This window comes from Cyprinus carpio, chromosome A3 (genome assembly GCF_018340385.1).
Source record: "Cyprinus carpio isolate SPL01 chromosome A3, ASM1834038v1, whole genome shotgun sequence".
Lineage (NCBI taxonomy): Eukaryota > Metazoa > Chordata > Actinopteri > Cypriniformes > Cyprinidae > Cyprinus > Cyprinus carpio.
Window position 1 is genome coordinate 12,429,725 of NC_056574.1, and position 24,142 is coordinate 12,453,866.

At 37.1% G+C, this 24,142-nt stretch overlaps 1 protein-coding gene across 1 annotated transcript in view; it reads left to right on the forward strand.

The window, feature by feature from the left end:
* LOC109059404 (nuclear factor 1 X-type-like) overlaps positions 1-24,142 on the forward strand; it is a 723,368-nt gene that overhangs the window by 613,666 nt on the left and 85,560 nt on the right. Inside the window, 1 exon segment of the mRNA XM_042718695.1 lies at positions 12,692-13,223. Within this exon segment, the coding sequence (XP_042574629.1) occupies positions 12,692-13,223 (532 nt within the window).

A 24,142-nucleotide genomic window follows, 5' to 3' on the forward strand; every position in this document is an offset into this window, starting at 1 on the left:
TCAATAGCCTGATTTTTCTCATGAATTCCAATTATAATCAAGATTTGTTGCACCAAAACAGTCATAATATAGTTTATCAGACTCATTTTACCACATTTACTGAATATTACATCATGTCTGCATAGTAGACCAAAGTCTTTTGTTTCAAAAAAGTAAGGAAAATGTTTTCTATGACATGGTCCAACTAATTTACCCACTTATATTACCATCCAATCAATCCTGATGGACAAAACCAAGTCTTTCCCTACATTTGGTTCTTATTAAATATCTTATTTCATTTTTTAAATATATCACATAATTGAAGTAAAAAGGCATTTAGCTCATTTTCATTTTTAAAATATCTGTTTCCTACATCCCAGCTATTTTTTTTTTGTTAATTCAAATAAAGCTGTGAATAAAATATAAATATTAAATATTAAATAAAAAACTTGAAATTTTGCCTTGTCAACTAAAATAAAATAAGTTGAAGTAATACAATTGCTAAAACTAAAATAGAATTAAAGTTAAATAAAAATATTAAAAAGAACGTCAACACTATACAATAAGCTTCCATTTGTTAACATTGGTTAAAATAACAATGAAAAATACTTCTAGAGCATTTATTAATCTTTGTTTATGTTCATTTTTAACCTTTACTAATACACCGTTAAAACCTGTTAATATTATTGAATGGACCTGAGCTAACATGACCTAACTATGAAAAGTACTATTTTTATTAATAAGTTTAACAAAGATTTATAAATACTAATCAACATATTTGCTCATTGTTCATTAATGTTAGTTAATGCATTAACTAACGTTAAGTAATGAGACCTTATTGTAAAGTGTTACCAAAATGATAAAAGAACATAACAAAATGACTAAAACTTAGACTAAAATGAAAACTGAAAATAAATAAAAGCTAATTTAAAATATTAATAAATACTACAATAGTATATAAGAATACTTAAGTTGATTCCCCAAAAACATTTTTTGATGATCTCATGCAGCCTAACACAGCGACACTGTCTCAACCAATGGTGCAAATTTGGGGTGGGACTATCTTTCTGTCTGACCAATGGCAGAGGAGGGAGTGTTTGGAAAACCTGTTTGGAAGTCATTACGTTTTTCCATTCCATTTGGTGGTGCACAAAGTATGCATGACATTTAAAATACAAAAACAAGATATTCAAACCAGATTTTCGACATCCTGTGTTCAGTTTGCCTATTCTTTTCTTCTTTTTTTTAAGTGCCAGGAAGAGGTGTGGTGTCGGTGCACAGATACAGAAGGTGTTGAACAGGACACAAGACTGCTTAAAACGACAGACAGAGTGGCACAGACCTAGCAGAAAGGAGACAGTAGGGGTTGTGATTTGGGGATGGCAGTAAAGCATTTGCATAAAGGGCAGGGCAAAGTGCCCGGCGGTGGAAAGCATTGGCACCACGCCTCGCAGACTGGCAGAGGGGCGACTGAAGAGAGAAAAATAGTAGAAAGAGAAAGAGTGAGGAGGGGAGGGGGATTTAGTCAATAGTGCATCCCTTGTTCTGCAAGAGGAGGGCCCTGTTTGTTGGCAGCGCTGATGGGGAATCTCTTGTTTGTGTGCTAGATTGCCCCTTTATTTCTTTGATTGCGAAGCGTTCAACACTCGGCAACTGTAGTGCCTGTGTGGATTTGCGTGTGTGTGTGTGTTTGCGGGGGCATCTGTTCCCGTTTCAGGGTCCCACGTTGTGCGTCTAAACTGTGTCAGGGTGTGTTTTAAGTTCATTTAAATTCATTTCGCTGTGATTCCGCATCCACGGCAATCAATTTATCAACGTATTCAGTCTAATATGTGATGCTAAAGCTATTAAAAACAGGTCTCTGGGTAATCTCCTTCATTCTGGGTTCTTCATGGCCACAGCTTTGGCACACCGACTAATCTATTTGCATGCAACGTCTCTCTGCCAACCAATCAGAGGGTTTTAATCAAGGCAGAGAGCCGTGCCTTCGGCTCGACTCAGAGCTGGAACGCCATGGAGCTGGCGCAGCTGGATGATGTCATAGACCTGGCCTTCAAGGTAATGGTCGGCAATGGAAAGCTGTTGGCATTTAGTGTGCTGGTTGTCATTTTCTAATGTGCCAGCCCCATCTCACGGCAATTCGTACATATTTTACAAGGTGGCTAATTCGTAAGAATTCGTACGACCACACTCGTACAAATTCATATGATTTTTGCCAAATCGTACGTATTTTAGAAGTTGCACAATTCGTATGAATTTGTACGAATGACCTACACCTAACCCTGCCCCTAAACCTACCCGACACTGACGTTTAGACAAATCGTATAAAATCGTACGAGTGAGGTCGTACAAATTCGTATGAATTAGCCACCTCATAAAATACATACGAATTTGTCGTGAGATAGCGTCGGATGTGCATGTTACTATTTAACTGCAAAACTGTGCATATACTGTTGCATTAAAATGTTTGGGATCGGTAAAATTTTTTTATGCTTTTGAAAAAAGGCCAAGGCTGCATTTATTGGATTAAAAATATAGGAAAACAATGAAATATTACTACAATTTAAAACAACTTTTCTTCTATTTGAATGTATCTTAAAATGTAATTTATTCTAGTGATGCAAAGCTGAATTTTCAGCATCATTACTCCAGTCTTCAGTGTCACGTGATCCTTCAGAAATCATTCTTATATCTGATTTGTGGTTTCAAGAAACATTTCTTTTTATGATCAATATTAAAAACTGTCATGCTAATTAATATTTTTGTACAGATTTTTTTGTAGCTTTATAAAATTCTTTACTGTTACTTTTCATCAATTTAATGCAACCTTGATGAATAAAAGTATTAATTTCATTCAAAACCAAAAAATTGACAAACTTTTGAAAGATCTTTTTCTTTGATATGCGGAAATATCGAGTATGTCCCTCAATCACAAGTTCAATCTTTTGTTCGCTTTTTAAATATATTGGCTAATTTGATTGCACTTTACACATTTAATAATACCTTTTACCACACTGAAAAAAAAATGGTGTAGAAACAATTTTCATTCAGAAATTGCTAGTAAATTTCACAATTAATACAAAGAAACAGCAAGTAACATTGAACATTGACACATTTCTCAACATCTTTTTTATGTTCCACAGAAGAAAGTAAGTTGAAGTATATGCAGACAGAATTTTTTTTTTTTTTTTGTGTGAACTGTCTCTTTAAATCCACTTCTCAGAAGGAGCTGTCTGCGGAGTCCGTCTGGGCCTGCTTATCAAAAGCAGAGATATTCAGGACTAATGATGTTTCCAAAGGTTTCCTGTGTTCTCAGTCATGCTCCGTAAGCAGCGCTAAGCCTCGGTTTGATTCTCTACGCACGTGAACTCAGTGGTGTGGCGGTCGTGTGCATCAGGGCGTGCAGGTAACTCTGCGGTATGTCGAAATCAGACACAAGTTAAGTAAGCTCAAGATTTCTGATAATGCTACAGTAACAATGCAATTAGACGATCAAAAGATCTTGACCACCAGAGATTTTCTTTTTTTTTAAGTCATGATCTTTAATTCATTGCAGCAGTACTTTCCAATTCATTTATGTTAATACTTTAGCTTTATAAGTTTTAATGTAAATAAAGTTTCTTGTTTTTATTGTCAGTTTTTGTTCACAATTGTATGTTAAATATTTTTTGTTATAGGTTTGAGAATTATTTTATCTATTTTTTTTTTTTGGTAAAATTTAGCACCTTTAGCTAAATTCATGATAGTATTTCTAATCTATCTGGATAAAATGTAGCATAAAACTAAAGAAATTTCAAGTTTATTTGTTTATTTATTACTTTTAATATCTATGGAAAAAGAAAAATGACAAACCGCTTAAGATTTATTGATTTAATTATTTCACTTTTAATACCCATGGAATAAGATTTTTGTCATTTCATTTTCTGCATTTGGCAGATACTTTTCCCCCAAAGCAACTTACAGTGCATTCAAGCTATATATTTGATCTGCACCTGCATTTCCTGGGAACTGAAGCCGTGACCTTGGCATTGCTAGTGCTAGGCTCTGCCAGCTGAGCTGCAGGAACATCATTACCAGCTCGGGTGTGCAATCCTTCATCCATTATTCCTTATCAAATCTCTTGCCGCTGGCTTTTTGTCATTGTTGTTTGTTTGTTTTTGCTAAACTACATCCTGTGCTACAACACCTACTCAAGGAATTATGCAGCAATGATTTTTATCAGCAAGCCATAATTGTTTACGTTGCATTTAGTGCAATTATGTGTTAGCCAAATGGATAAGGAAAAGTGTGGGCATGTACTGTATGACATCACGGTTTGATAACAGTTTTACCATAGTATGTTTGGAAAAACCCATTTTGTAGATTTAATCTGACATGTCCTTTTCACCTTTCTTTAAAATGTACATTTGCACTGGCAGCCCCAAAGTTTGGAATAATTAAGATTTTAAGCTTTTTGCTCACCCAGGCTGCATTTATTTGAACAGAATTGTAGTAAAAACAGTACTATTGTGAAATACTATTACAATTTAAAATAAATGTTTTCTATCTGAATATATTTAAAAATGTAATTTATTCCTGTGATCAAAGCTGAATTTTCAATATCATTGTTTCAGTCTTCAGAGTCATTTGATCCTTGGAAATCATTGCTGCTCTATTATTACTAGTGCTCAGGCATTAGCAATTGTTCATATTACTATTATTATTATTAATGTTTTTATATATATATATATTTTTTGTTTTATATATATTACCTTTATTATTAATATTTTACCTTTATTATTACCTTTATTATTACCTATATTAAATTTTTTTATCAAATAAATACAGCCTTGGTGAACATAAGAGACTTCTCTCAAAAACAAAAAAAACTTTTTTATTCCAGATTTTTGTCCAGTAGTGTATGCAGTCGAGGCACTGCCGCTGGTCCAAATCTGGCACATAGTGCAGCACACCTTAACCATTTCCTCTTATTAGGCCCAGAGAATGTGTTGACAAATGAGCTGATGTATTTCGGGTTGATATTTTGTAGGCCTTAACCCTACAATGCGGTTCTTCCCAGAGTGCCGTGCGTTCCGTGCAGCTCTTGAGCTCCGGTCTCTCAGGGCCCTCTGGGATACATGTGCCTTTCCTTTCTCTCCGCTGCCACAAATTGCTTGCAGACTTTTCACACATAGTAATGTGCTGGTTTGTAAACTGGGGTAATTGCAAACACCACCAAACAGCTTCAGCTATCGTCATCATGCATCACTGGCTAGCCGCAATCTGTACGGGCCTGGGTGCGTCCTCACGCCTGACACCGTTTATGTTGATAATATATTCTAGCATTTGTTAATTCAAAAAGGAATTTTGCATTCATGCTTTTATCAAACAGGGTCGTACATAAAGAAAAGAAAGTGTTTAGGTCTCTTTGCATGTATAAATGGATCTGAGAAACACTTAAAATGACAGTGATAGGGCAAACTGGGGCTAATTGTCACACTTTGCTCACATATCTCTCAGCACAGAATTATTTTTAATTTCAATTTGAATTTGTGTATAGACTACCATTCAAAAGTTTTTTTGGGGGGGGTTGCAATTTTAAAAAAAAAGTTGAGAACAGCATTTATTTGAAGCAGAAATCCTTTGTCGCATTATAAATGTCTTTACTGTCACTTTTGATTAATGCATCCATGCTGAATAAAAATATTAAGTTCTGTCTTTCAAAAAAAAAAAACTGCTCTAACGTCACGCTTACACACATTCACACACGGCCCACGTTTCTGAGGTGCGAGGTTATACACGAGTGTGTGTGTGAGATTGTATCCAGCGTCAGACACAATAGATGGCCGTGTGTGTAGGTCAGCTGTCTCAGTACCGCCATGGTTTTGTCCACGCTGGCACACTGGCATGTCTGGACTGGCGTCCTCATGATAGCGTGTGTTAGCACATGATTCTCCATGGCCTCCACCTCCCTCAACGTCTGTCATGTTGGTATTTATCACATTTTTACTCTGTCTCTCACTGTCTCATTTGAGGCCTGCCTCCTTTCCCGTTTAAAAATATTTTTAACAGGCTCTTTGTCTCTTAGTTTCTTTTATTGTCAGAGTGTCTTTCTGCTGTAAGAGGGCAGACTCAGCCCTCACGTCTGTCTTCATTATGGTGTTTCAGGGTCACGGTGGGTCACACCCGCAGGGAGGGTCACGGACGCACAGCGGGCAACCAACAAACCCAAACCCTGAAATCTCTCTCATTAAACATGCTTGGTTTTCCCAGTTTTCCACACACTAGAAAACTACTGGGGGAAAAAAAAACCTGTCCCAGAAACAACATCAAATATATTACAGAACAATTATGAATAATTATCATTCATCTCAATAATTAAATAATATTTTCAGTAATTAATAATTAAATTATGTGCTTCAAAAGCTTTAATAACTTTAATGAATTATAAGCTAAAATTTACAAATATTTCACCTTCACCAAATATTCAAATACACCTTTTCATTTAATAAAAACATAATCTTGATCTATGATGTTTCAGGTTTCAGACTAATGTTCCTAATTTAGCTTTGGGTATTTAATAATAATAATAATTATTATTATTATTATTATTAATATTGCACACATTATTATTATTATTATTATTATTATTATTATTATTATTATTTAAGAATAAATATTTAATATAGGAGAAAACATGTTCAATTCCTAGTGCTAAAGGCTGAAATATAAGACATTGAGTTTAAAGCTGAATGGGTTTCACACTAAAATATAATATTTTTCACAAAAACCTATTTGTTTTCACTAGCTGAGTTGTTTCTAAAAACAATAGGCTATTTATTTACGATAGAACATGTCATGCTTTGATATTACCCAATCCTTGTAGGGTATTGGTTTATAAATAGCCCATCAGTGGTGCGAAATCAGTTTGCTGACACTAAAAAGCGAGGTGAACGCATTATATATTTAAACGGATTTGTTTGATTTCGTTTTCTGTTTTTGTAACACATAGTCGCAGTTTTTCATTCCTCCGGTTTTGCTTATCTCATAAAACGATCTTATTTGCTGCGAGGATATTGATATAACAGGATATTATATTAGCTTACTATCTAACATTTCGTTTAAATCTGGTTCTTGTTCATATAATGAAATTTTATTCAAGCTAGAATAATCACTTCAGTTATTAAGAATTATTTTTAAAGCGCTGGACTTCATCTTTCGTGCAGGAGCCTATCCACCATCATTCTCTCTGTTCCTCTAAATAACCTGATAAATGCGCGTGGAATAGACATTATTATATTAAATAACCGAATATATAATACTTTCAAATGTTTAAACAGAAAATATCCGGAAAAAAATCATCAGGAAAAATAATCAATATTCAATTACTACCACAGACACCTGCGCTGAGACTCTGAGATTCTTTTGTGGATTATTGAACCCACATTATTATTATTTTTTTTTTCTTCTTTATTGTTGCGCCAGCTCAGTAAAACTAGGGTAATGATCACTCTTTGCTTTATAGAACTGTAGTGCAACTTTGCCAAAGTTTTCAATGTAAAATGTAGGCTGTTATTGTTATAAAGCTCGAATCTCTGAACAAAATTAGCTTTTAAACCAAACAAGATAAATCATTGACTGTGTAAAGTTTTGATGAAGAAGAAAGTTTGAATAATAGGCCTGACAAAATTAGATTTTCACCAGACGATCGCAGCTTGTGCTTTACGGTGTGACTAGAATATGGATTTTGAACATTTTATGCCAGGAAAATGCATTGGCTAATACAATATATGACACTAATTTATGCCACGTATTTTTTTGTAGTAGCCTACAACCTACATTATCAAAACTGTGCGTGCTTAGATGTTCAAGTAATTTTTCTGCATTGATTGGAAGGAGCTTGGGTGTGTTTTTGTTACTATTAATTGATTTTACCGTCAGTGACAAACTAACACAAATGATTCTCTGGCGCCCGACAGCAAACGCTCTTTCCAGCTCGCTCATTTCCATCCGACTGCTGGCACACGCTTGAGAGATGATGTCTTCTCTCTTTTAAGCATTAATGTTGTAGGAACAGGCGAAAGGGAAAAAATAACACAGCGATTATTTTTAATTGAGCTGGCAGAACTCTTGCGCTGCTCGTAGTCTGTGGTCAGAAAGGCGGACGTGACGCGCTGATGATGTTACCTGAGCAGAACGCTATGAACTCAAACGCTGCTGTGCGAGCTGGTTTCCCTGACCTCTGAGGAGCGGTGAGACCCGTGCTGGGGCTTTAGGGGAGAAACCAGGCCGTGTTTGTGGGGTTTTGATGACAGGACGGGCGCAGGACTGATACAGGTCGATGAAATGCGATGTTTTGCTACATTATGAACATTTTTAAAAACTTGTATCCCTTCCATCGGCGTATTAGATACGTTTGATACGAAATAGTGTCGTTTTATAAGTTTGAAAAGCTTGAAATAGATGACAGGCCCATGCTTAAAATAAAACAAGTCACGAGAGGTTTAACTCCTCGTGCGTTTATTAAACGGCAGCAGCAGTAGTACGTGATTCAGTGGACAAGTGTTCAATAAATAGTTAGTTTTATTGGTAGTAATAACAACAACAACAACGAACAATTCTTCCGCCAAGTAATATAGTTCATTAGCCCAATGACCGTAGGCTATTTAGGGTTGCCAATCAACCTGGCGCACCTAACCTATTAATATAGCCGCAACTGTCAGTTTGATACTGAATGTTTGGACCCGAGTCTTTGTTTTCATAAATTTCACGGCGCTTCGTAAAATTGAACACAATAATAGAGATGTTTGTGTGTCCATAAAGTCCAGTTTTTTTTCTTTCTTAATTTTTTGGCATGAATAACGGTCGTAGGTAAAGATTTTGTAGACTGGATATCCAAAGTAGCTAACAGTTGAATATTTTAAAATATCTATATTTTAATTATTATTATTTTTAACTAATATATTTTTTTTAAATAATACTTTTTAAATAATTTTAATAGTTTATCTTTTAATTAATTAAAATATTATTTTGAAAAGTAGCTAGTATCATGTCTTTGATTTGTGAAATGCTTTATTTTGTCCTATTCTCTGGCGCCGCTGTTCTATAGAAGAAGTGAATTGTGCTTTAGGCAAGTGAATTTTCAAACGCACATGTTGATCAGAAGCTAATTATCTCATACTCGCACTGGTAGCACTACAGGAAGCCATTAAGGGCTGTGTTTCAAACAGAGAAGGGATTGTTTGAAATAAAGGTGCTATTGAAACAAATGCATTCATAAACAAATTCTGCTCTCCTCTGGTTGTGTGCTTCAATTAGCATCTTATTAGAGACCTCAAGCAGGTGTTGGTTTTGACACATAGGCTCCCATTTGAAAGAGGAAGCACTAATGAAGAGTTTTACTGCAATGGGAGAGCGTTATCACCACACATCCGTCCAATGATGTCTTCTTGGTCTCTCATTTAAGAGATATTTGCATATGCTTGCTAATCCAGCATTTCAAATCAATTTTTTGGGACAAACAGCATCCAAGCAGTATATCACAGAATTTTTTTTTTTTTAGAAAACGTCAACAAGAATTGATCAACAGTTCAGTCTACGTCTCGTTTAGTCTCAGGGTTTCAGATCTGAATATCTCTAGTAATCTCTGCTCTACTTTATGCTGTAAGCAGCTGTTGTTTTATATTCTTTTTGATCGCAAGATTAAAGTATTCCCAAAACTCAGATAGTTAATTACAATTGCATGTAAAAAAATAAAGAAAGAAAAAGCACCGTTTACACTCGCAGTCAAATCAGTCAAGAAAACCATGACATTTGAAAAGCATTTTAAAAGCATTCATTGGCAAAATTCTGATGCATATTATAATTTGTGCAATTAAACTTTGGAAAACCTCCCAAATGTGACAAAACAGTGCTTTAATTTTTGCTTGAAGTAATCTTATGCACTCATTAGTGCTTGACCATTTTTTAATTTCTAAAAACGGCTGATGGGAGATTTTGGAACCGACACAACTTCTGTTATAATTGTTTTTTTTTTTTTTTTTTTTTTTTTTTTGCAGGAACATTGTTCCTAAAAGCTTTTCAAAGTTTTGTGAGCAACTTCAGATCAGGTATTCAATCTCCCATCCTTCGGCCTGCTGCATTCGGCCTGAGCTCCTCGTTTTCTCAGACAGACACAGCATATGTTTGTTTTAAATTAGAGATGCACATGGGGAGCGAGGGGTGCGCGGTTGCTTTCCTCTTTGTCTTAGCCTCTAAATCCACGAGCAGCTGCCGGCTGCAGGGTCTGCTGGGAGTTTTGAAGAGCGCTGTGTGCTTTCTCCCATCGTCCTGTGCCAAGGTGGCATTACGCAAGCGGCGATGGTGACTGCGACCCAGACTTAAGAACACGGTTACCATGACTAGCTTAATGGGATGGTGAACTTTGCCACAGTGGTGGATCGGAACTTGTCAAATTGGCAAATCGTGCACCACCGGACTGGACTATGTGCATTCGCTCGCTCTCTCTCGTTCTGCCTCCAGCCCCCCCCCTCCTCTCTTTCCCCTCCCTTTCAGCTCTTCAAGCTAACGTATTGGCTGAGCTACAGGCATCTTGTTGCCAAATAGGTGGGCCCTACTCGTGTTGGCAAAGACTCAGGCAATGGTTAAGGAAGGAACGCGGAGAGGACGAGAGAGAGCGAGTGAGCGATCGAGAGAGAGAGTTGGAGAGAAAAGGAGTAAAAAAAGCAGCAGCACTTGGGTTTGCCAGCGGTCCTGCGAGCTCGTCCAACATTGATTCGGTTCTCTTTTTTTTCCTGCCCGTATTCTGTGCTTTGCATTAGCCAGCTCCCCCCACCCGCCCCCCTTCATCGCAGGAGTGTGCATGCATGTGCGCGCGTGTGTCTGCGTTTTGTGTGTGCTGAGCTCTCTGAGTTTTTTGCCGGATCCAAAGATCTAAGAAAACTCTCATTGCGCTTTGCCAAGGATTTTTTTTTTTTTTGTCTGCATTGTTTAGTTTTTTTTTTTAATTATTTGGAAAGTGAAAGCATTTAATTTTATTTTGAGTGCTTCTGCTTTTCTGTTTTTTTTTCCTTCTTTTATTTTCTTGGATACACACCTTTATTAAATTTTTTGTTTTTCATTTTCTTCTTCTTTTTTGGAGCAATTTTTTTTTATATATAACCAATTTTACCTGGAAACGCAAAAGAAAATTCCTGATTTTTTTGGAAAGGGCACTTGTCTTTCTTTTTTTTTGAACAGCATCTTCTCTGCGGGCAATTTTGAGTGGCATCTGGGCAGTCTTCTTTCCTTTTACCCAAGTTTTTTTTTTTTTTTCGGTCGGGTCGCCAATTTCTTCATCTTTGCCAATCCCAGCAGTTGTTGTTTTCGGCGTGGAGTGGCAAAGGGCAAAGAACTGGTGCGGGTGGATTCCCCCCCCCCCCAATCCTGAACGGCGTGCCAAATTTATGATGAGAGTGCAAAATGGTAACTACCAGCCTTTCTCTCTCTTTCTGCTCCTGTCTGCAGTGTGTGCTTTTCACGGTGATATCTGCCTTCTCGATTGTCGAAATGTGAACATGCCTGGATTTCTGCACAGCAGCAGCCCGCAGAGAGGATTTGATGGCAGGTCTTGAAGGGACGCAGTTTAACCGCGGTCTTGTTGTGGCGAGAGTTGGCGGAGAGGGTCTGGGGCACGGTGGCCCTGGCACTGGGGCACCGTGGTGCGGTTTAGGCTTTGTCACTGAGCGTTGTGTGGTGAAGGTATTATTGGAGAGCTCTGAGTGAAGGAGGCTGAATGAGTCTTCCGTTGCCGTGGGAATCGCCAAGCTTTTCTTGGCCTGACTTGAGCTAAAGAAGCTGCTTTCTGTGAATTTCAGAATCCCGGAATTCCTGCACAGCCACTGAGATGTTTAAAAACTGTCTGAAAGAGAGCCTTGTTTAGCTTTCGATTTGCGATTACTTTAATTTGCAAAGTCTTTGTATTTATGTAGAATAATTGTGTCTGAACTTAAGGGGATTTTGCTTTATGCATGCTACTATTGTGAACGATATTTCAATTGAAAATAATGATTGATCACATTCTTATATTTGCTTTTAGTTTACATTCTATTCAGTCCTAATTTATGTTTTATTTATTTATTTTTATGTTTGCTCAGCATTGAGATAAATGTCAAAATCTGATGTTAAAAGAATAAAATTGGCATTAGAATTCAGAACAATCAAATGGCTTTAATGGAATGTAATAACAGATTAAATAGAATGTAAGACTATAAAATGTAAGTCTATATTATTTTAATTGAAAATAATTAATATTTTTTTCCAAGTTCAACACTGCAAAAAATATTTTTCTAAAAACTGTATTTTTTGGTTGTTTTCTAGTAAAAAAATATCCCTAAAACTAGATAAATGTACTTGAGGAACAATTTTTTTTAAGATGCTGTAAGAAAATGTCCCAAAATCAGTTTATTTTGCATTGCGTTGACATCATTGGCAAATATATTTATTCACTGAAACTCTCTAAAATTATTGAGATTTATTCTTAAAACCTAAAATGTATTCAAATGGACCTAATGTAGCATGCATTCTCTTTTATTCGCACTATGTTAGATATTTTTAATGCCAAATTGTTATTTGCAGATATGTAAATTCAGATGCATTCAATGCATTCTCTTCCAAAGCTCTCAAATATTTATCTTTAAGTTCCATGAAAGTTTCTAAAATTATCTCTGAAATTCCTTTTTTTTTAATCCAACAGGATGAATTTCATCCCTTCATCGAGGCTTTGCTGCCACACGTCCGTGCGTTCTCCTACACCTGGTTCAACCTCCAGGCCCGCAAGCGCAAGTACTTCAAGAAGCACGAGAAGCGCATGACGAAGGACGAGGAACGCGCCGTCAAAGACGAACTCCTGGGCGAGAAGCCCGAGATCAAGCAGAAGTGGGCGTCCCGTCTGCTCGCAAAGCTTCGCAAAGACATCCGGCCGGAGTTCCGTGAGGACTTCGTGCTCACCATCACGGGGAAGAAGCCGCCGTGCTGCGTGCTGTCCAACCCCGACCAGAAGGGAAAGATCCGCCGCATCGACTGCCTGAGGCAAGCAGACAAAGTCTGGCGCCTGGACCTGGTGATGGTTATCCTGTTCAAGGGAAGCCCGCTGGAGAGCACAGACGGAGAGAGGCTGATCAAGTCACCGCAGTGTTCCAACCACGGCCTCTGCGTGCAGCCGCACCACATCGGAGTGTCCGTGAAAGAACTGGACCTGTATCTGGCCTACTTTGTCCATACGCCAGGTGAGTCAAACACACACACACACACACACACACACACACACACACAGAAATATGCCGCTGTGTAACCCAGTTCAGGAAGCACGGTCCGATTCAGTTCCGGGCTGTATTCCAAAAATTTACTTGAATGCAAATATATGCAAATACAGGCTTTGTTGTGTTTATTTCTTTGTTATTATTTGTGTGATTGTGATGGAACTTGAAGGTGTGTGTGTAATTTTTTTTTTTTATATTTATGTGTGTGTGTGAGAACTGGTTTATAGGTTATGTTTGCTGTAGTGTGTGTAGCATAATGCAACCATGCCTTTGATAGTTGTGCATGCGTGTGTGTGTAAATGTCAGTTTGTGTATTGTGGTAGTGACAGCTGGCCTGCTCCCAGCTGGTGTGAAGGCCAGACACACACACACACACACACACACACACACACACACACACACAGGTTGTTTAGTTACACTGCTGCCTATAGCACACACCTAAAATCACAACGATCACATTCTTATAGACCGAACATTTACTTTCGATTTACAGTCTTAATTTATGTATTTTATTTATTTAGTTTTAAGTTTTGCTCAGCATTGAAAGAAATGTCAAAATTAGATATTAAAATCAGAACATTCACGGTCAAATTCTAAACAATCAAAAGACTTTTATGGAACTTTATGATAAACACAGACTTAAATCTAAAAATATTTTGTTTTATAAAGCATTAACAAAACAACTATAATAAATATATTAATATAAAAAATAAAGGTTTTTATTCCAGATTTTTAGACATAATATATGTATTATTATATATAAATTATTATTATTATTATTATTTTTATAATAATAAATGGCATATTGTTTCTAAACACTTAAAGTAACACTTTCTTCAACTACTACAACAATATAAATAATAAACTATTATAAATAATACTTTGTTAATGTAATATGTATTATATTTAAAATATTTAAGTAAGTATTTTTATTTGTTTGTTATGTATTTTGATGGTGATGTTAGGATTGGTGATTGTGGTTTTGTTGGAGTTGCAAGTATTTATTTTGTTCAGATGCGCTGTAATGATGGTCACTATATTGGCGGCAGTTCTTGGCAAAACACAGAAAGAGACACTCACAAACAGCACAATATTATATTTGCAGCTATTTACAGGCAGCTCAGTTATTTAGCTATTATCTGTGCACTCAGAGTATGTGAACAGGCAACATTTGATGGCGGTTTTTCGCCTTTGTTGTGACACAGAGCCATAATTCTGTTTGTTGGCAGGGGCTCCGAAAGAGATTTTGTTGCCCATGCCGAGTTTCCCTTTCTCTCCGTGTGGAACTCAGCATCAGTTAGCCGGTTCACCATGCCGTTCTTTTCCTGTTTAACGGTATGCCAGGACTCAGATTATCTCTTGCCGACCCGGCCGAATCTCCTATCTTAATCCGGACACTATTAAAGCGGCCCGATGGCTCATTGTTCTGGCCACATCCGCTTGACCAAATTGAGATAATATTACTGCAACGTTTATTCATGTCCCTTAAACACTGACAGACCCTGCTTTTTGCAAAGATTATTCTCAGAGCAAACATTTGCATTTATTTTTCAACTGCAGTTTAAACGACTAGTGCCTGCCAAAAACGAGGCCTGGTTTAGATCACTTCTGCTTTCGCTGTCTCTGAAAATCAGCGTTTACATTTTGGCTCTAGCATTTGAACAACTACATGTACTGTGATATTTGCGCGCTGTAGATCAGGAGGCACGATTTGTGTATAATTTACTCTCCAGGTCCTGTTTCACTGGTTGTTTAAGATGCATGTCGTATCGCCTCTGAGAGCGATTAATGATGTTAAACTCCGGCGGTAAAACACCCAGGAGCACGATGCTGTAATTAAGCACGGTCTTCTTGCCGTACGCCGCCTGTATTAATGATGATGATTAATGGGAGTTTTTGACCAGCACCTTGGATCGACCGTCTCGCGCCACTCCAGAAAAAAAAAAAAAGTTGTTATTTTTCTTCTGCGTTTGTCAGAATGATGGATGCTTTCTCCCAGTTTAGTCATCTCTGGAGCTCGCCACGTCATGCAGCTTCCATTATCGCACAGTCATGATAAAAACATGTGCCTGCTCTCATCTCTAATCGAGCTGTGTCCAGCTCAGACAGCCGATAAAACGCCAGCCGCGGTGCCAAGTTCTGTAGTCAGGCGACGACTATACAGCTCTGTGTTGTAAAGGAGCGAGAGAGAGGGATAGACGCTGAAAAGAGGGGAACTAATGGTGGCCTTTTCCTTTCAGAAAAGGAAATGGATGTATATAGTTAAATGACAATAGACTATTAAACTGCGGTCAAGCATTAAATCGCTTGTTTCACAGCGAATCATCTATTCAGGATGGTTTCCACAGCTTTCAGAGGTGTTAGAGATATCAGAGAGGTGTTGCGATTTCTAGCGGGAGTTTAAAAATAAAGATGGATTTTGTGTTGTGGGTGTTGCAAACTTTACATTTGTTTCAGTTTTTTAGTCGGTCGTTTTTGTCGTTTGTTTGTTTAATTTCAGTGGTAGATGTGAATTGGAATGTTTGATGTGAGTTGTTTGCTGTCAGGTCTTTGGGCTGCAGCATTCCTTCTTGGCTGGCAATCGAGGTGTTGTGGGCCGCTAACAGAGGCCCGTAACCAGACGGACAGCAGACAGTCACCCGCACTGACCGCTGACACGCCGCTTCACATGGTCACCTTCACATTTGATTTGATTTGATTTGGAGCTGGATGTATTTTGACTCTCTTTCAGCAATGTGAAGGTGCTGCTTGGATCTCACTCAGGAAGCTGGTTTTCCTGTGTTTATTGTGTTTGTGTGAGAGAGTTTGTTTAATTATAAGTGCTGGAAAAATATTAGTCCGTTTGGATTCAGTTTTTACTCTTATTTGCTGTTTTTTAAAATATGACATCAGAATATTTTTGAGCCTGTGTATTATGGCTCATTTGTTTAGAAATGAGAAAATGCAAATCTGCAGTATGAGTATCTGCTTCAGTGCTAGCAGGAAAATATTTTTATAAAAAATATACATCACAATTATTTAATTTTTTTATTATTATTTTACATATTTTTTAAAATAACATTTTAAATTTTATGCTTCAAAGTTTCATGATTTTTTTGAACAATAAATATATTCATAATTTCATATAATGGAAATTTAACAAAATAGTTTCCTGAACACATTTCATTTGTTTTTTTAAATAAGTGCTTTCATAAATACATTTTTTAAATAATTTGTTTCCTGAACACATTTCATTTGTTTTTTTAAATAAATTTTAATTTGATTTATTTTTTATTTTGTATTTTTTAAGTATATTTTTTTTATGTCAATTTTAACTATTTTAAAATATAATATGTTTTTTTTGCTTTAATATATGTAGATTAAATATACAAATAATAATTTCCATGAATATATTTACATTAATTCACTTAGCAATTATGATATGCAGTGTGTGAAAAACACATAGCATATCAGATGATTTAAATATATTTATTTATTAATTTGAAACAAAAAAGATGGAAAATGCATGAGAAATGCATGAGAAGTGTGTGTCTGAAAAGCATTCTGTTTAAGTTGTTTTTCCTCTAATATTTAAACACTCGTGTAGCACAATCTCATCACCAGGAGAGAAAGTCAAAAACTGCAGAATTCAGAAGATAACAATAGCTGAGAAGGAAATGGTGCAGCTCAAATGGAAAAACAGGAGAAATGTTGAAGGAGAAGAAGGATTGACTTTGGCTGAGTTCTGCTTTTCTTTACAGCCTTTCGTTTGGATGGAACAGGCAAATAAAACTTACAGAGGTAAAACCGAAATGCCCCATTACTGAATGCATAAACGTGTATATATATAAGCAAACAGAAATCACGTTAACCAGAGATATTCAAATTCTATACAGTTTAAAGAGATTCTATCAACAATAACCACACCAAATGAATCCTCCTTCTCCTCCGCCTCCTGATCAACTATTAATTATTAGTAATGTTATTATTTGCATTGCTGCATTTGTTAAAACAGAGAATAGAACAGCGGGCAGAGAATAAAGACGGTGTAAAATGCCAAAATAGAAACAAAAGCCGGTCTGCGAAGGGAACTGTGACTGGTGTGTGTGTTTGGCACTGCTGCACGGATCTCAGCTTTTCAAATCACACCACACACTCTGCCAACATCCCTCTCTTTCCCAGCCTCTCTTTCCATTTAACCCGCTTTTTCATGTCCTATCCTCTGCTTTCCTCCAAACACATCCTCCCTATATCGCCATCTTAACACCTCCGGCATGGCGCTGACGGGAAAAACAAGCCTTTACCTCGCTCGCAATTCCTTATAGAAATATACACCAGTTTTCTGTCGCAGGAAGATGCATTTTCAGGGTGCATTTTTTTGGAGCGATTTTCGCTTTTAATGATTCAGAAATTGGCCACAGCGAACGATCCCATACGCTGAGAAAGCCGCGTTCCAAATCAAAATGGAGAGTTTGGCTGCGCTTACTTTGGCTGCCGGGCTTCTGTCTGGGATGTTAGACGTGAAAAAAATATGTGGCCGATAGATCATCCAGCTAATCGTGTTTAAGTACATATATTTTTACACAAAATCACCCTTTGGGCGTCTGACCCGAATGGTCAAACTGTCGCCAGCGCAATTTAAGTTTGAAAATTATGCGTTTTAACTTCTAAAGCGTGTCAGGAGACCCGGCTGAAGCTGCATAAGCACATGACACTTTTGACAAGCCGGGTTTAACCAGATGAGAGTTACAGAGTTTGACATAAGCCCTCATTGGAATGTGTATTTTTTGTGTATTTGCGCTGTGACGTTATTTTTATATGGGTGTGTACGGTGCTCTTTGAGTGACACCCCGGACAGGCTAATAGCGGCAGTCAGACTGAGCGAATAATGATTGGAAAATGAGGGCTATTATTGAACTAGAGTAAACAGCACAGGACTCTGCTGAAAAGACCTCATTCACCACAGCGCTGGAGTGCAGTGGCTTTCTTCTCCTCGGGGGTTCTCCTGCCGCTCTCAGAATCCGCCTTTTGTTCACCACAGAGAGAGAGAGAGAGAGAGGGGACGAAGCCCGCGCCAGTCTAACGAGACCTTCGTTTTGTCATGTCGACGAGGCCGTTTCATCACTGCAACAGTAGACACACACGGATTGCCCTTGCAGACATTTAGCCTGGTGCACTGACAATGAAAGAGCACCTTTTTGGTACTACCGTGTTTTTTTTTTTCAACACATGCAGGACATTTAACAGCTGCTGATTTGCAAAAATTTACCATGGTCCACTAAATGGTATCGTGGTAGAAACAGCGGTGGTAATACCATTATAGTTTTTGTACTGCTTTTTTGCAACTTTTTAGTCCTGCTGCTTTTTTACTTAAAGAAATGTACCATCTTTTTTATGAAAAAATACTGCTGATTTATATTTACCATTATATGCTAACAAAAAATACATGTTTTTTTTGACATAATACCGTGGGGTATTAGTAAATACTTGAACTGATACCTTATAAAAATTTAACATGATAAAATAACAAAGTACAATGGTAGTACCATGTTTATTACATATTTACAGACACTTTTACCAATATGCCACAACATAGTACCATTATAATGTAGTAAATTTGTGACCTGCTGATTTGTATTTCTCTTACAAAAAATATATTAACAGACAACATTATTGAACTACCATGTGTTTGTTTATTTATAGTTTGTTTTGTTTTACAGCAATTAAACATGGTAAAATAACAAAGTACAGTGGTACCATGCTTATTATATATTTACAGACATTTTTACCAATATGTTATAATATGGTACTGTTATAATACAGTAAATGTATGACCTGCTAATATGTTTTGCCCTTACAAAAATTATATTAATAAAAATACTATGGAATGACCAGTTTTTTTTTTGTTTTTTGTTTTTTAGTTTACATGGTACCATGGTTATATAATAAATGTTTGACCTGCTAGTTTGTTTTCCCTTACAAAAGTTTGTTATAATACGACAGGAGATGGAATGTTATAATAACAAAAAAGTACATGGTATGGTTTTTATTCATTTAGCATTTTTATCCAAGTGTCTATATATATATGTGTGTGTGTGTTTGTGTGTGTGTGTGTGTGTGTGTGTGTGCGTGTTTTTGTGACATATCAGGACACGACTTTGTATAATGACATGGGTATGACACAGGTATTACAAGGAGAGGGTGACTTATGAGGACATAACAAAATGCTTCAAAACGCTTATAAACCATACAGAATGAGTTTTTTTGAGAAAGTAAAAATGCACAAAGTTTCCTGTGAGGGGTAGGGTTAGGTGTAGGGTTGGTGTAGGGCAATAGCACATACAGCTTGTAAAGTATAAAAACCATTACGCCTATGGGATGTCCCCACTTTTCACAAAAACAAACGTGTGTGTGTGTGTGTGTGTGTGATTGCATTTAATTTCAATTAAATAATTAAAGTTTTTATAATTTTAATTGTGGTAAACAAATTTATGGATGTTTGTGTTACTTCTCACACACTGCTTTAGGGCTCTTTGGCACCGTATGTGAATGCTAATGTATGGATGTTTGCTTGGAGCAGCGTGTGAGCAGGTTTCTGTCTGTGTGGAAGCACATGCTTGTGTGTGTGTGTGTAAATGCATGTGAGCGGGAGAAAAAAACAGGGCAGGGATGTGGAGTGTAATCTAGGTGCTAATGCCTCCTTTTGCCTGTTTTGTCAGTGCAAACGTTCTAATTAATGGGAATGGAATAAATAAATTAAGCAGCTATGTCTCTACACAGCTGAGCTGCGAGGGAGAGAGCGGCTGTGAATTTCTCTTCCTGTTCCACTTATGTTATGACCTATTAGCCCGGGCTTTGATGCAAAGGCTTTTGTCAACACACACACAAAAGCAGCTTTATTCTGTTGGATTTATGAGGTATTCATGTAACAAATAAAATCATTTTCCTCCAGATTTGGATTCATTGTAACTGACTTTGCAGAGAGCGCACTAAAATATATGCAGGTAAAGAGCCAATGCTGGTTGAGTGGTGTTTGCTAAGTCGGGTATCACTCATGCTGTTACTAAGAGGTTAAAAGAATAGTTCACCCAAAATTTGCTGAAAATCTACTCACCCTCAGGCCATCCAAGATTAAAAGTTTGTTTCTTCATCAGAGCAGATTTGGGGAAATGCAGCATTACATCACTTGCTCACCAATGGATCCTCTGCAGTGAATGGGTGCCGTCAGAATGAGACTCCAAACAGCTGATAAAAACATCACAATAATCCACAAGTAATCTACACCACTCCTGTCCACCAATTAACATCTTGTGAAGTGAAAAGATATGTCTTTGTAATAAACAAATCCAATAATAAGACGTTTTTAACTTCATATTGTTGCTTCTGGCTAAAATACCTCAGTCCTCAATCCATAATATTGCTTTTCCCATTGAAAAGGTATTTTCTGAATCAGGAGAGAAATATGCACTGTTCAAGCACCATATACAAACAGTCCAAAACAGTTCTAAACAAATATGTGTGTGGATTTTAATGTGAAAGGACGACAGGAGATGGATTTTTTTTACCAGCTGGAACAAGCATTATGGATTATGTACTCATATTTTGAACAGTAGTGACTGTTTAAAAGTAAAACACCTTTATCATCGATTTGTTTTTTTACAAACGTGCAGCTTTTCACTTCACAAGATGTTAATTGATGCAGTGGAGTGGTATGGATTTATTGTGGATTATTGTGATGTTTTCGTCAGCTGTTTGGAAGTCTCATTCTGACGGCACCCATTCACTGCAGAGGATCCATTGGTGAGCAAGTAATGTGATGCATCTTGATGGCCTGAGAGTGTGTAAATTTGTGGTATGTTTCTGTTGGGAATGCCTCTGTCCTGTCCCACAATCCCTTGCTCCATCCACAACCTGTACAGACCCTGTTTGCTCTGATATGTTTCTCTCTCACACAGAGGATGGCCAGTGCAGGTGCAGTGATTAGAGCAGATTTATCGTAGTCTCTTGCTCTCATTTAGTCTAATTTTATAGAGCCGCTTTAATTACAGTGCAGTCCTGAACCTCTGAACCTTAACCCTGCTCTGATGATAATGCCCCATTCACTCCCTCTCTGTCTTTCCCCGTCTCTCGGGAGGAAATTTTAAATACATCATAAAGTACATTAAAGGAATTATTCACCCAGATCATTTACTCACCACATATTATGTTCTTTCTCCCGTGAAACACAAAATGAGAAGTTAGGCAAAATGTTTAGGCTGCGCTTTTCTGTACCGTTAGTTAGTGGATGGTGATTTTATACTTTTAAGCTTTAAAAACAAAAAAAACACCATTATTGGAATAATGACTTTGCTTTTGGAATTGCTGAACTGAACACTTACCAAACATTTATTAATTATTATTATTAACAAAATTACTTGTTAATTTTTTTTTTTTGTTACATAAAAACAGCTATAAAGTAGATTTTAGAATTGCTAGCAGTGTATAGTTTTGGAGTCCTTTTTTTTCAATTGTTTAAATTTATTTAATATATTCTTTCATTTTAGTAAATTGTACTTTTATCTGACTAAAGGGCATCCAGTTTTAGACTACAAAAAATGGCATTTTAGTTGGATTGGTTGTGTTGGCTTGGGGGGGGGGGGTGAAAATTACAAAAAAAAATGTATAGGTATTTTTCATTAATAGGGCTACTAATTACATAAAAAATTATGATAATTGGTCTTTTTTTTACATTACAAAACAACACAAAAAGGCAAAAATGCAAAAAACAAACAAACAAACAGAACAAAAATGTTTTCTTTTTACGGTATTGACAATGATTGGATTATTTTAAAACAATCGTATTCCTTCTAGATTTCTTCTTGAGAAGGGGTTATTTATTGTTAAACTAAAACCTTAAAGAAAAAATGTTGTTACTTTGAAATAAATCCAACTTTATATAAAGTCCAAACTTATATGAAGTACAAAATATCAAACGTGTCTTATACCTAATATTAAATGGTAAACTTATATTTAATAGTGTAAAATTTACACATTACGAGAGATACTTTAGACATTTTAAAAAAAAAACTATTAAAAATTATAAAAACATCAAAATTACAAAATCTTTTGCTAAAATTAAAATGAAAACAAAATATATATAAAAAAATCTATCTGAGTGTATTTGATGGTTCTCCTAAGATTGTGAGGCAAGCAGCTACACATGTTCCCTTACAACATGTTACCTTTCATTTTATCATTCTGTTTTTCTCCCCTCATCTGTTTTTCTCTTCAGTCTACATCCATCCCCTGTGATCCCTTGAACCAGAGTTACAAGAAATGTGGGGGTGCCTGTGTTGTGTGTGTCTGTATATACAGTTATGTGCACATGTGCATCAGAGTGTGAGACTAGGCGCACAACAAACGCATCCTGCAGATATCACATATGGGTAAAAAACCATCACAGACCCCCCCACACACATCCCACAGCAGCTGATTCCATCACACCTGATGCTGGGGGTCGGTGTGTTCCCCACTCTAGTCCACAAACACAAGATGCGACCCTGAACCCTAGGAAGGGCCAGACGGGGCCTCAGAGCCGGGGCTTTCCTGAGTTTTCGGTCCAGGGCGGTCGGCTCTGATTATGGTGTGCAAGCGTTGTTTGACAGGGCTGGTTCTGACAATCCACAGGTCCTGTTTGGCTTATGTACTGCTGCACGTTGTTGGGGTTAGAAGGTTTAAGACCCCACATACAGGGGTTGAATTTCCGATTTTTAGAAGAGTTCATAAAATTAGAATAAAAATTATGAAACAATTAGTTACTTTTCTGTTACTGGATTGGCCAAGCAAACATTCCACAGCGCGCTGGTAGGCCTATAAAAGAGTTTGTTGAGCACAATTATTTTGTTTTATTTGTTGATGAATTTCCTTTTGATACAGGACATATTGAAGGAGCTTGATTGGTTATAATTTTTGTTGGCCAGATGTATCAATCGTTTCTCGGTCATTCTACCGTTAACTAGTTCTGTCTATCATCCTACAATGTCATTCTATCTGTCCTGTAAGAGCCTAACTTTAGACCATATCCCATCCAGTCATACCACTCAACAAAGTGCCAACTATCCAGCCATCCCATCAATCAATCCATCGACCCACCCATACATTTACATTTACAATTAATCATTTAGCAGACGCTTTTACTCCAAAAGCGCCTTACAAATGAGACAATCAACAAATCCAATCCAGTCATCCTCCATCCATCCACCCAGCCAAAATCAAGACATCCTCCAAGTCCAGCCGATCCCAGACTCAAACGTATGATCCAAAATCAAACACATCATCCAGCCATCCGCCACCCATCCAAAATCACCACATCATCCCTCATTCTCACCCATCCATCCATCCAGCCCAAATCATCTCCATCCAGCCATCTATCCACAATCCAATCACATCATCCATCCCTCCATCCAAAATCAACCATCCAAATCAAATCATCCCATCCATCCAAATCCATCCATCCACCCATCCATTCCCATCCATCCATCCATCATCCAAATCAACACTCCTCATCCATCACCCCATCATCCATCCATCCAAATCAACATCATCAATCACCACTCCCATCAAAATCAACACATCATCCATCCATCCATCCATCCATCCATCTATCCAAAATCAACACATCCATCCATCCATCCATCCATCCAAAATCAACACATCCATCCATCCATCATCCATCCATCCATCCATCCATTCAAAATCAACACATCATCCATCCACCCATCCATCTAAAATCAACGCATCATCCATCCATCCATCCATCTAAAATCAACGCATCATCCATCCATCCATCCATCCATCCATCCAAAATCCAACATACAAAACATATCCATCCATCCATCCATCCATCCATTCAACCATCCAAAATCAAC